The sequence below is a fragment of the Artemia franciscana genome, chromosome 21 (genome assembly GCF_032884065.1).
Source record: "Artemia franciscana chromosome 21, ASM3288406v1, whole genome shotgun sequence".
Lineage (NCBI taxonomy): Eukaryota > Metazoa > Arthropoda > Branchiopoda > Anostraca > Artemiidae > Artemia > Artemia franciscana.
In genome coordinates, this window is record NC_088883.1 from 10,296,279 (window position 1) to 10,311,152 (window position 14,874).

General features: G+C 34.0%; 1 protein-coding gene across 4 annotated transcripts in view; it reads right to left on the bottom strand.

Annotated features, from left to right (window-relative positions):
* The window catches only part of LOC136040625 (protein Wnt-7a-like), an 82,405-nt gene that overhangs the window by 35,844 nt on the left and 31,687 nt on the right, over nucleotides 1–14,874 (bottom strand). For all 4 annotated transcript variants that reach the window (XM_065724898.1, XM_065724901.1, XM_065724900.1 and 1 more), the window contains exon 2: nucleotides 10,243–10,469. In XM_065724898.1, the coding sequence (XP_065580970.1) occupies nucleotides 10,243–10,469 (227 nt within the window). The remainder of the gene's footprint in view (nucleotides 1–10,242; nucleotides 10,470–14,874) is intronic.

Consider the following 14,874-nt stretch of genomic DNA (forward strand, 5'->3'; position numbering starts at 1 on the left):
TTTTATGAATATTCACCTAAAGGAAGATTAACTTGGTATCTATTTTTGGATCGTCCTCTAGGCTTTTTTTAAATTAATAAAAAATATTGTCTGAACACGACATTTTTCCCTAAGTTCCACTTTAACTAAACCACTGTGAAACTGAGCCCTCCTGCATCTGACCCCATGTGCAACTGAGCCTCCTTGTAACTGCGTCCCCATGCAGCTGAACCCTCTTGAAACTGAACATTCGTGCAACCAAACCTCTTTGCAACTGAACCCTCACACAATCCAACCCTCGTGCGGCTGAACCCCCGTTTAACTAAACCCTCGTCAAGATCAATCCCCGTTTACTTGGAACTTCGTACAACTCAACTTGTATCATGCAATTTGTTGGTATATTGTTTTCCCTCTTTTCTTTTTTATTGCTTCCATGTAAAAATATCCCACCAATCTAAAAAACCACAATTTATCATTCTGTTCTTTGTATTTGAAACTTAATAGAGGCTTCCAGGCCCAAAATTTCATCTCTTCAGCCTATCCAATTGCAGTAATTTTTTGCATTTTTAATTTCAAAACTTGCTCCTTTTTTTTCAATCCCATATTCTAAAGCAAGAATTTAGATTGTCAATCGAAAATGTCTTTAATTTGACTCTTAGCTTCGTTTTAAAGTTTAAATTTCAAAAGATAGCATAACTGAAAAATTGACCTTTCGATAACTAAAAATAAATTGTATTTACATTATTTATCATAAGACGTGGTTGCCAAAATTGTGTAACTGACAAAAACGGTTGGAAAATTTGGAGACAGAAGCTATTGGAAATGGGGAGAATTAGTGTTCACAATTGGCACCAAATTTACCTAGGTAAAGTTTGATACACGAAGCAAGAGAACAATTACGTGAAAATGAGTCTCGGGGAATTAAGACTACACTACTCAAGGCACACTGGGCTTTAAATTTATTTGTGCAAAAAAAACGACAAAAACAAAACCTTTTGACCACAACAGAACAAAGCCAAGAGGACGATTCAAAGACTCGCAACTTTATAATGATATTCTAACTACTTCTTTAAGTCAAAAACTTGGAAGTCGCCATGATAATTAATAGTAGTTCAGAGCCTGAAATCAATCCTTTTCTTATTTTGAAAAAAAATGGGCCTAATTTAAAATCGGCGTCTGAACCTTCACGTGATTGCAAGATTTACAAAAAATCGTTCTTTATAACACAGCCACTAGTTAAGAGGCAGTTCATTTGTATATGTCTTTAAGCCGAATTTAATTGGACAATTTTCTCGTAGCTCTGTTTGATTTTACACGATATTTGAGCTGAATGATTTCTAGATTTGGTCTGTATTCGGTATTGATTATTGATAAATTTTCATCCAAAATTACTCGCCAAGGGGTAATTGAACAGTTGAGGAGCTGTCTACTCTAGATTACCTAGTTTACATCTTGCAAAAGCACTTTGTCCGCTATACGTAATGCAATCCTCTCTACCTATAGGCACATTTCCATTATAACGCTAGTCATTATATCGCACATGGAACACATCCGCCACGCATGATACGGGTGAAATTATGAGCTACGAAGGTAGATATTTAACATAGCCACGAAATCCTTGAAAACTTCACTATAAAGCCGTCTATGGAGTGAACTCTAAGTAAAAGACTACTTATTTCAATCAAGGCCATATCCAGGGGGATTAGGGGGTTGAACCCCCTCCCAGAAATTTGTTCGATTCGTAACAAATGAATATCAAAAATCTATTTACATGCATTTTGCAAGCTTTACGGGTCAGACAACAATTTCGGGGGGGGGGGTCGAACCTCCTAACCCACTTCTGGATAAGGCCTTGTATTGAACAAAACCCTTCTATCAGAAATTGGTCCTAACAAAAGTAATAGGCAGTGTTGCCGATTCGGTTTGACCCTATTTCTTTTTGCATTTCGGTGGACTGAAATGCAAAACATTCCGGCCTAAAATTGAATTTCCAGCTGATACAATCTTAATGAATCTGCAATAAAAACAAAAGACTAAAAATATAACTACTTTTGAATCTGTAAAAATGGATATCTCATTTTTGAACGGATTTGAGAATTTTGTAATGAAAACTGTTACTAAATTTCTTGAAAAAATACGAAATTTTATTTTCCTTTTTTTGTTCTATAAGAGCCTGATTTCTGCGCAAATGGATTCATGGTCTTCTAGACTATGATGGCTGAATTTCAATCAAGATCAAACCCCTTCTTAGGCAGTTTTTCTCATTTGTATGATTAAAAAATTCTTGAGTCTCTGAGCTCTACCTGCGTGTTTTCCAGATATCCTGTTGCAGAGAACCTCTTCAGTCTGGGGAGGTTTCGGTTGCAGAAGTTGTTGTTTTGTTGCAACCGAAAACTGATCCATATATATATATATATATATATATATATATATATATATATATATATATATATATATATATATATATATATATATATATATATATATATATATATATATATATATATATATATATATATATTATTTTATTCGAGTCTATTTAATCTACTTAATTAATTTAGTATAATCAATCTATTTAGTTTTGTTTTCTTTAGCATTTATTTTATTTGTATATTCTTTTCTTCTACTTTTTGCTCTTCTCTCTGTGAGTAAGTGATTATTATAATTTTTTTTCTTCTTTCAGCAAGTGACTCGTTTGTCTTCCCCTTTCAGTACAGGCCAATAAACCTCGTGGCAACAGTGAAATGTAATATTTTTTGTTTATTTCATGATGGATAAATCTTATCTAAATGAAAAAACTAATCTAAATACCACATAGTTCGGATCTCGAGAGTCTATTTGGAAAATTAAAATTCCTCTAGTTTGTTCCTCCTGAGCAATATATGGTTGAGCCCTGCAAGGCTTGGCAGGTTTTTGTTATATTTGCAGGTTTTGTTAACCAGATTAAAATATCACAAAGGTCATCGTAGGCTAGGGCGAGGGCAGTTTTGCTAACGCTTTACAATTAATCTAATCCCTATTTGCAAAAATTCCCGAGCACTCATTCTGAAGTTTAATTTTAGCACCAGAAACCGTTAATGAAAAAGAATGAAAGTAAATTATTTGCAATTGTCATTCCCTGATACTAACTAGTAATCTAGAAGAAACCTTAAAGCACCAATGCCATTCAAATGATACTACTTTCCCCCTGGACCCATACTGGAGTCAATGGTGGATCTAGAGCAAAATCTTGGGGAAAGGCGCATGGCAATAAGGGCACCAGTGAGCAAAATCTTTTGGAGAGAGCAATGTGACAAAGGTTCCAATAACTAGCCAATTTAATCTAAAAAAAGAAGTTAAAAAGAGGGAAAGGGACGCCAGAAAAAATCTCAGGGTATGGGGGTCTCCCACAACCCTTTGAATCTGCCAATGCATCTTAGAGTTATTCATTCCTAAAAATTAAATTTTTCTTCGATTTTTCCTTGGGTTGTAAACAAAATAATTAAGTATTAGGATAGTGAGACATTATTGTTAGCGCAGCAATCTTTAACCGTGAAATCTTCAACTACAAGGTCTTTTTCTTACAGGTTCATTGACATTTTCTTGGAAGAGCTTATTATTAAAAAAGAGCTTATTATTATTAATAATAAAGAGCTTATTATTGCAATTAAATGACCTTTGTGGTTCAGGAATCATTCTTAAATAATTTGAATAAAATGCCAAACTTTAGCGTATATAAAGGGGTATTGAGGATGGGGCTAATCCCTGTCATATATATAATGATTCTGTTCGTTTTAAGTTTTAATGTTTCTCCTTACTTTCAGCTGAAAAAAACTTCTTGTTTTTTACTTTTAAAATAAAAAGATGAGCCTTCATCCAGCGACCCTAACAGTCAATTCATTCGTGACCATGCTATCAAAAAAGAAATTACAATTTCGTAGATAGAGATTTGATGACTCTGGAATATGCAACTTTTTAATACATAATTTGCATTAAAATAATCTTTTTCTGGGGTTGTTTTTTCAGCTTTTTAAGGTTTTGTATTTTCACAGGATCATATGTTATAATGGGACGCTTTAACTTTAATAAATTTTGCATAATTATAACCACAATAAAAACCGTTTCTTTCACTGTATCCATTGTTGTGAAGTTCCTTTGTACAGTTTTGGTTACTGTTATCACGAGCCGATCTTTACTTACGGTTCTTTACCACATTTTTTTTAAATATTTATGTTATTAAAACTTGTAAAATAATCTGAATATTTTTTTTCCTACCTCGCCTAACTAGGTTCCGACAGCAACCTCAGTAATAACATTTATTTCCCCTTTTTTATAAGGGATGTAAGCAATTTATCATACAAATGAATAAAGAGCGTCTTTACCTTCGCATAATGTTACAAACATTAAGACAGAGAAATTCGTTTAGAATTTCATTTGCACCTTTGTCTAACTTACATCTCATAATTCTTTCTCCGAAATCAGGCATCAAAGTAATTATAGTCTTTCACAACAAGATTAATCACTTCAAATCAAATATTTTGAACTTTAACCCAGGGATCTTCAGATTCATAAATTCAATATTCAGAATAAAGTACATAAAATAAATTTTCTTTCGCTAGTCTGCCGACAAATTTTTTTTTGCATAAGCAAATTCATTATGGAATCATACTGTTAATCATGTTGAAAAGGTAGCTTTATCTTGGTATAACCCGCTGGCACAAAAGATAAGTAGCTATATTGGTTTTTGCACCTATGACAAATTACTAATATGTCAATAAATAAGTCTTTATGAGTGTATTTTAATTAAAGCTGATTGTTTTAAAAGATACGAAGATAATATTAAAATTAGCTTTGGTTCCAGGGAGAACATATAAGTAGCTACACCGGCTTTTGGTCTTGATGACAAATTACTAATAGGTCAATATAAAACTCTTATATTTTAATTAGAGCTGATTGTTTTATAAGATAAAACCTAGGATTAAAAATAGTTTTGGTTTCAGGCAAAACAGACAAGTAGCTATATCGGCTTTTGCGCAATATGAGAAATTGCTAATATGTCAATAAATAACACTTGAATGCATCTTTGAATTTGAAGTAATTGTATTAATGGTAAAGCTTTAGATGAGGCGCTTTTCGCTAACTCTAGAAGCTGCCGTGCTAGGTTAACAGTTAGAGAGAAATTGACCAAGAGTCCAAATCAGAACCAGAGAGAAAGGCACTGGTGGATTCAGGGGATCCCCCCTCAATACGTTCTCTGGGGCCTCCATTCCTTGTTTTTTCGTTTTTTCCTCTTTCGCAAAAATAAATTTGTCAATTTGGTCAATTATTTCCGCCCTTGTCATATTGCCTACCCCCCACCCCCTCAAAGTTTTTTCTTATGGTTTTCTTTTGAAAAAGTTTTCTTTTCAAAAGTTCGCTTAACAATCACCAAAAATTTATTAGAATTTATACCCAAAATCTTAGGAATCTTATGCCAATGCTATAAAAACAAGCTTTTATTGTTATAAAAACAACAAAATATGTTTGTTATAAAATATATATATATATATATATATATATATATATATATATATATATATATATATATATATATATATATATATATATATATATATATATATAAATATATATATGTATATATATATATATATATATATATATATATATATATGTGTGTGAGTGTGTGTGTCTATGTGTAGAGAGAGAGGGAGAGCTTCAAGATATGACAAGCAGTTCAATTTTGTACCAGAGATATATTCCTGAGAGTTTTGTTCACATAGCACAACAGTATTATTAGTCAGCAAAAAGCATATCTACTACACATTTGTTGTAATCAAATATTTTGGGGTAACGAGCTGTAACGTTTACTCGATTCACTCGATTCAATAGTACCCGAAACTCTAAAAAAACAGAACTTTTGAAGCTTAGTGTTACCCATAAAATACTACAAGCCTCAGAATTGATTTTCAAAAAAGGGGGATGTCCCCCCTAAAAAAAAATGATGGAATTTTCCTAAAAATTTTACCATTAAATTCACCGTATTAGAGAGCCCTACTGCAGAGGTTTCAAGCTCCAATAAAATACGGTATTCAAACAGTTTGTAGTATATCGTACTGTAAGTTGGGTAGCAATAGTGACCGGAATTCTAAAAAACTAGATTTTGATATCAGTGAATAAATAAAAGGAACTGACATGAATAGAAATGATCGGAGAGAAGAGTGTCACACGCAAGAGAATCAAAGAAAGATGATGAAGAGGTGAGGCATAACAGTAAGTTCATTTAAATTGTTTTTGCTGTTTCATTTTCAAATTTGGTTCCATACTGAATGCACCCAAGAAAATTTAATCTGCGTAAATTTCTGAACCTATTTTTACATAAGTATTTTATTGGCTGTCTAATGTTTAAAAGCCAACTTACTGGCACACTAAAATAAAATGGCCCGGTTAAAACAAAAATAGGTAGTTACTCTTTGATATATCATTTGAACCTTCGTATTTTGTTCAGGAACTAAAACCTTTAATCTTGTACATAGGAGTCTTACTTTCGTCTCCAAAAAACGTAAAACCGTGTGCCAATGCAGTTCATTACGCCCTATTGCCCTTTCCAAAAGACTCTGCAAAATTTCTAAAATCTTGTGTGTTGATGGGCTCAAAGGAAAATGTTTAATCTCATCTTTTCTCCCAAATCTGGGTTTCAACAAGTGATTGGATGCTTAGACCCTTTTTCAGCAATTATAAAAGTGCATTGGAGGTTGCCAATGCCTCTGGTTCCCAATTAATCCTAAGAGAACATAAGGCAAGTTGTGCTATTAACTAACTTGTTTATGCTCAAGGTCGTATCCAGGCGGTAAATAATTTCTGAGACCACACTGGCTATTCATGATAAAACATAAAATCGCGAAGAAAGGAAGAAAGTGAGGACAATAAGCAGCCAGTGAAAATAAAGTTTTTCACTGACTGTTTATTGCCCTTGTTTTCTTCCTTTCTTCGCGATTTTATGATTTATCAGTATTCAGGGGGAATATTATTTTCTTTTTCCATGAAAAAGACTACGTGAATAAGAAACAACGTACATTGGTTAAAAATAATTTTTCCACAAAATTAGTTTTCAAAGAAAAGTAAAGAGCTCCATTTAGCCACAAATGAGCACAAATAAAGTAAAATAATCTTGTACAAACACCAAAAACAAGAAGAACAATGGGTAATTTGTCAAGACAGTGGGAAACAAATTAAAATGAATATTACGGCCCTATGTCCAAGGGTCATCCTCAGCAAAACAAAAATAAATAATATAATATGGTTGAGCTTCGCTGAGGTAAGGATGCTGGGACTCTTTTGAAAAAAAAACATTCTAGTTTTATCGATTTTATCCTGTTGTAAGTTTCTTCTTCTTATATTTTTTTTTGTATTGCTGAGGACGGCCCTTGGATATAGGGCCGACATATTCATTCAAATTTGTTTCCCACTGTCTTGAGAAATTCCCTATTGTTCTTCTTGTTTTTGGTGTTTGTCATGGAAAGGCAGTGTGGTCTTCGTTGCTATTTAGTAGTATTGTAAGCGTAAAACTGCCACAAATTACCATCATTAAATAAATGAAACCCAAAACGAACAGAAACTACAATAAATAACTGTGTCAAACTCAAAACGAGCAGAAATTAAAATGAGTGGAGCTGGCAGCCTTCTCAAGACTAGAACATAATTTGTATTTTACTGAAATCAAATACATTTTATATGTTTTCACTTTTTTGACTTTATTAAATTAATAATTATTAAGGAATAAATATCAATGTGGGCCTATGTACATTGAATTGACAATCCACATTTATTCGTTTTTTTCCGGTAAAGTGAAAATTATGTTCTGGTCTTATGTTCTTGCTATTTAATAATTATGTTCTTGCTATTTAATAATATTGTAAGCGTAAAACGGCCACAAATCACCATCATTAAATAATGAAACCCAAAACGAACAGAAACTACAATAAATAACTGTGTCAAACTCAAAACGAGCAGATATTAAAATGAGTGGGACTGGCAGCCTTCTCAAGACTAGAACATAATTTGCATTTTACGGAAATCAAATGCATTTTATATGTTTTCACTTTTTTGACTTAATTAAATTAATAATTATTAAGGAATAAATATCAATGTGGGCCTATGTACATTGAACTGACATTCCACATTTATTCGTTTTTTTTCCGGTAAAGTAAAAATTATGTTCTGGTCTTATGTTCTTGCTATTTAATAATTATGTTCTTGCTATTTAATAATATTGTAAGCGTAAAACTGCCACAAATCACCATCATTAAATAAATGAAACCCAAAACGAACAGAAACTACAATAAATAACTGTGTCAAACTCAAAACGAGCAGATATTAAAATGAGTGGGGCTGGCAGCCTTCTCAAGACTAGAACATAATTTGCATTTTACTGAAATCAAATGCATTTTATATGTTTTCACTTTTTTGACTTTATTAAATTAATAATTATTAAGGAATAAATATCAATGTAGGCCTATGTACATTGAATTGACAATCCACATTTATTCGTTTTTTTCCGGTAAAGTGAAAATTATGTTCTGGTCTTGAGAAGGCATGTTGGCTGTCTGCACCACTCATGTTAATTTCTGCTTTCTGCTCCTTTTGAGTTTGACTCAGTTACTTATTGTAACTCGGCGGATTTTGTGGACTTCATTTGTACATTGATGGGTATTTATGGTAGAATTATGCTTGGAAGACAATTGGACTTTATTTCTGCTCATTTTTGGTTTAATGGAGTCTTTAAATTTTCTTTGAAAACTTATTTTGTGGGATAATTATTATTAGGGTAGCTAGTATCTTACTAATAACCTAAGAAGAAACACTTGTGTTAAAGGAAAAAACATTTCATTCTTTCTGACGAATACCAAAAGTCACCCCAGACTATACTTTTAAAAACCGGTTTTTTTTATGACGCTTATTCATCATAGGCTGTGTCTCTTGATACCTCGTGATTGTGACAATAACCTCATCTCATATCTAGGCCTTTCATATTAGGGCCTCTATCCACTACACCCGTAGTATTCTGATAGCTCAAGTTTATCAGCGAATATCCATCTTGTATAATTTATTTGTTTTCGACTCGCCAGTCTTTAGAATGCTGTTGCGCTGCCTCGAATTCTGTATTTTATGCCTTTATGGAAGGTATTCACTAAAAATGAAAAACTTGCTTTACCAAAAGTTTGCTCCACCCCAGTCTGCAGACCACAGCACTACAGTGTTGTAGTATACCAAAAAAAGGCCGTGTTCAGGGGGCTGGTAGTTTGACAGTTTTACCCCCCCCCCCCCAAAAAAAAAGAACTTTTTGTCCAACTCGTAAAAACGTAACAAAAACGAACAAAGAGCAATTTTGATACGTCTTTTGGTACCCTCCCCCGATAAATCTTTTTGTAAAGTCCCCCCACAAAAAAATCCTGGATACCACCCTGCCAAAAATACAAGGATTTACAGCCAAAATTTAGGAGGTTTCAGGCTGTTTCACCCTATCTACAAGCCTGAAAGAGTCGTTAATGTGGCTAGAATAAAATAAACTGACCTACTGAAAAGACATATCCAAAAGCTCGATTGCCAGAACCTTTTGGAGCGAACAGAAACGAACAGAAAGAAGTAGCTGGAATAAAATAAACTGACTTACTGGAAAGACAAATCCAAAAGCTCGATTGCCCGGAGTTTTGGAGCGAACAGAAAGAAGTGACTGGAATAAAATAAACTGACTTACTGGAAAGACAAATCCAAAAGCTCGATTGCCCGGAGTTTTGGAGCGAACAGAAAGAAGTGACTGGAATAAAATAAACTGACTTACTGGAAAGACAAATCCAAAAGCTCGATTGCCCGGAGTTTTGGAGCTAACAAAAACGAACAGAAAGAAATGGCTGGAATAAAATAAACTGACCTACTGGAAAGGCATATCCAAAAGCTCGTTTGCCCGGAGTTTTGGAGCTAACAGAAACGAACAGAAAGAAGTGACTGGAATAAAATAAACTGACTTACTGGAAAGACAAATCCAAAAGCTCGATTGCCCGGAGTTTTGGAGCGAACAGAAAGAAGTGGCTGGAATAAAATAAACTGACCTACTGGAAAGACATATCCAAAAGCTCGATTGCCCGGAGTTTTGGAGCGAACAGAAAGAAGTGACTGGAATAAAATAAACTGACCTACTGGAAAGACAAATCCAAAAGCTCGATTGCCCGGAGTTTTGGAGCTAACAGAAACGAACAGAAAGAAATGGCTGGAATAAAATAAACTGACCTACTGGAAAGACATATCCAAAAGCTCGTTTGCCCGGTGTTTCGGAGCAATTCCATCTTTGGTTTTTAAATTGCTCTTGGCACTCTTTGATCGCAATTTGTGCACCAGTGCCCACTGCAAACATTACTTCAGGATTGCGAGCACACATTTGTTGTTGTTTTTTAGTCAATCCTAAAAACCGTTTGCACAAGGTGTGTGCTCCTATTGCAATAACAGACGGAGAACACCTAAAAAAAAAAAAAATATTGAAAACCACGAGCACAGCTAAAATAACGAAGAAATGGGGATACCTGTTAATTCACCCCGAAAATACCCCCATGGATTTTCTACCACCACCACGCCTACAACAGACAATTACGATACGGAAAATTCCCTTCAACATGCAAAACTGAGCAGTCCAAGGTAAAGAATGAATAAGAAAGAATAGAGAAAAGAAAGGAATTAAAACGTTCTACCTATAGGTATTACCTATATAGTACATTCTACCTATAGTTTATTCTATACCACATGTTCTACCCATATTTCGTAATATATTCCAAAATATGGATAGAATATGTAGTGTAGAATACCAAGTAGTTTTGTTTTTACATTTACATTTCTTTTAATTCTGTTTTTCCATTTTTTTGTTTAAATAAGCAAATAATTTGCCTGTTTATTTCAGATAGGGGATTCTCACCATTTTGTATTTGCTTGGTTATGGCTCAAAGTGTGACTCCACGTTATTTAAGTTAAATTAAATTAACAACCATTACTTTTTAAGCCCAGTGGTCGCAAACTCGATCGTAGGGGATGAGCTGATATAGTTTACTATAGATGTCAGTTCCAGTTGTAGTCCATAGAAAGTAATTCCTCGTACTGGAGAGCACTTCTACTGTTGTAACTAATTCCATATTTCCGAAAAAATTTCAAACTTTATCTTACCCTACAATGATAGCTCAACCCCAATACCACAATACACGAATAAGGAAGAAAAACACAAAAAGGTGGAGTATTTTACACCTTATATTCTATCTGGATTTTGGAATATAGCGAGGTAGAATAATCCAGAACACGTTATTTACTTCATTCTTTTTATTTGTTGGACTTTTCCATTAGCGTAGATAACTTAGAAGACCACACTGCCTTTCCATGACGAAAATATAACAGTTCAAAATAGGGATGAAACCTATTTGTGAATATAAAATAACATTTGTTCACTGTCGATTAAAAACGTTTCATCCCTACCTTGAACTGTTATTTTTTCCATTGGATGTTCAATTTTGCATGTGGGAGAAACTTTCCAGGGGAATGACTGCCCCCTGGGGGATTTGTCCCGGGGGAATGGTCCACAGGAGGAGTTCTTCGGGGGAGATTGTCTGCTGAGGAAATTTTCTTTGGAAAATTGTTAGCAGAAATGAATTTTCGGGACGATGAATTAGCTAAGAACTGAGAAAAGCAAATACCAAAGGTTTAAATGTAACAATCATTTTCTTTTCAGCTACCAACTGTAAAGTTAAAATCATCTTAAAAACTAAATCTTTGTCGGATGCGGTTAGCAGAAATAATTAATCTATTCGGTCAAGCATTTTGATTTTGACTTTGCATTCATAATGTACCCGATCCAAACTCACAACACAGATTCCATGGCAATATCGTTTAGACTCTGAGATTATCGAAAATAACTGAGCAAGTATTCTAAATTTGTTTAAAATCCTTGCAGTGGTAATAGAATTATTTGGTTGTGAAAGTATGTTTTGCTAGATCTCCAGCTTTCTTGCTTATGGAAGCAAAATAAAATGACAAAGTGAACTGGTATTTCACCATAAAGGCCCCCACACAAAACTTTTTTCGGCACCGATTACAGCAGTCCGGTGGGCAAACAATAGCGGTGTAAAAACAGTGCCATTTGCGCGAGATTTCCGAAACAAAACATCATGGGCACCAGTTTTGCCCCTGTGTCATTTGCGCCTTACTGAAAACGAATTATATTACAAATTTTTCCTTTTGTACTAGTTACAACATTGAAAATAAAAATTACAGTGAAATAAAATTTTGAACTGCTGAGCTTTCAGCAATTATTATCAAATATTCAGTCTAATTTTGTTAGTTCTTTCTAAGGACTATTCAAGACACATACTGTTTTGAATAAATCGCAAACGACGCAAGCGGCTTACGACCTTTCCAGTTAGAGAGGGGATAGCCAAACTGGTGTTTGTAGTGATATTTGTTCGTTGTAAGTTTGATTTGAGCATTCAATTCAAGTTTTACTCCTTTTGAGATTTATTTATTCGTTTATATTAGTACCTTTTGTAAGTTTGTTTGCTATGATTGTTTATTTAATTTCTGATCGGTTTGGGTTTCATTTACTCTTTAATAGTAATTTCTGATCGTTTTAAGTTTGAAGCATTCTAGAAATTAATTTCTGCTGGTATTAAGTTTAGTTTGGATATTTACTATTCTTTGAGAAACTTCTTTTTCAGAAATTATTTTTAAATGTTTATTGAAAAGGGGGAATCTCCAACTTTAGATTTCCAATTGGATCAAAATCTTTGAGATTGTTCCTCGGGGCAAGAGAACATAAATTTTGTGAGTTTGTGGGTGTCATTAGGGGGATCTGGCGTTTACCCAACGTCCCCAAAAAATTTCCTCTTGGAAAAGATCCCCCTAATAATTCCCCAGATGGAAAATACCCCCCTGCAAACTATCTCCTCAAAAAATCTCCCGGAAATCCCCCCAACCTACAGAAATTTTACAACACGCAAAATTGAGCAACCAATGGAAAAATAAAAAATAGGTATCTCAAAAGGTTGATTAGAAGTTCTAAAAATAGGTATCTCAAAAGGTTGATTAGAAGTTCTAAGGGGTAATAAACAGACCAGATATAAAAACAGTTTTAGGACATGGGCTGGTTGGTCTCCAATTACTTTTGACTTATAAAAAAGTACTACAACTCTCATTTTTTCATCAGATGAGCATCCTCCAAAGTTTCTAAGACTACGAGGAGGAGGTGGTGATGAGGGAGGGGCAATCCCCTCGTTTAGGGAATAATTCTACTTATTTTGGGGTTTAACGCTACTCTTTATTTTCACAATTACAGCGTAAACCAGAAATATTCCCAGAAATCCAGGAGTTAAATATCAATTTCTACGTCCCCCTTCCGCTTCCTTAGAACTAATTCTGTATTTACCTGATGGCTCAATGAAGGGTGGAAATGTTTGTCCAACTTGTTAAAACTCAATACAAATGCATAGAAACACATTTATGATACGTATTTAAAGTTCTTCTTACCCCTCCTTATTTTCCACGGAGGAAGGGATTTCCATGGAGTGGTAAACACTTACACCCGTTCGAAGGTTTGGAAAGAAGCCACACAATTTTCTATCCCGGATAAATTTGGAAGTGAAAACCTTAAGTCTTTGGACCAAGAGGAGTCTAATTCACAGAAGAAAGACGTATGGGTATCTTCCATCAAAAACACTCCTTCATCATGCTCGGAAAATTTTAACTTAATCGTGTCCGGAAAAATTCTTACAAAGTGGACCAAAAACAAACAAAAATGCCCACTCCTGGATTTTACTTGGGTGTACACAGTGTCATTTAAAGGGGAATATACCATTTTTCGACTTCTTCCATATAAACAATAAAAAAAGCATTGTCATCGGAATACCCCGAATAAGGTATTCTCTAAAATATAGAGAGGGAGGGCAAATGATCTCCGCCACATTGACAGCACTACTAGTAAGTAAATCCCGAATCTTATACTAAAATACTCCAAATACAGAGAAAATACCCTAATTTCGAAGCCAGCCATACAAAAAATAGGAGGAAATCACTGTCTGAAAACCCGCGCAAAGTGCACCCTTAATAAGTCACTTAAAAATGCTGAGTTTGAGCTCTAATCTAGAAATGCATCCTAGTTAGAAATCTTGGTTACATCTTGAATAATACACGACAGGTTTTAGCTTAAATAACACCACATCAGTCAATCCTTGGCCCAACACCCCTCCACTTTAAAGCTTCTAGACCGTTCCAAACATTTCTTCCTTTCAACTAAAGGTTTTATAACTTAACTGCCATACCCGAAATTAACTGGTTCAAAAAAAGGCATATATTCATTAAGAATAAACAGTATCATCCAAATAACATCATACAATACAAAACAAGAAAGGATACAAGAAACAGTACAAAAGAATTACCTCACCGTAAAAAGCGATAACACTAGCAAGACCCTTTTCATCTTGTCAGAGGTTGACATAAAACTGTCTTTTTTCTAAAAAAGACACTTAAGCTTATATGAATTTTGTATCCGGGAAGGGTAGACTCTACAAAAATCACGAATTGATTTTATAACCAATTTTGAACATTTCTACATCCTTGTATTAACAGCAGGCGGACTTATAACAATGACCTGGATTTTAACCTTTTAAGTTGTTTTTAAATTATCTTGTAAATATACGATGAGTTGTCATACCGCATTCACGAACAGCTTATTTGTTATAATTTTCTTGTCAAAAAAAGTCATCGGTTTAATTTCCTTTTTCGTTTAAGGAAAAGTAACTAATCCGAGATTTACATTCTGTGTTGGCCATTTCAAGAAAATATAGGGGAAAGGGAATGTACTTTCAAAAACCTAGGTGGAGTTAATTTTTTTTT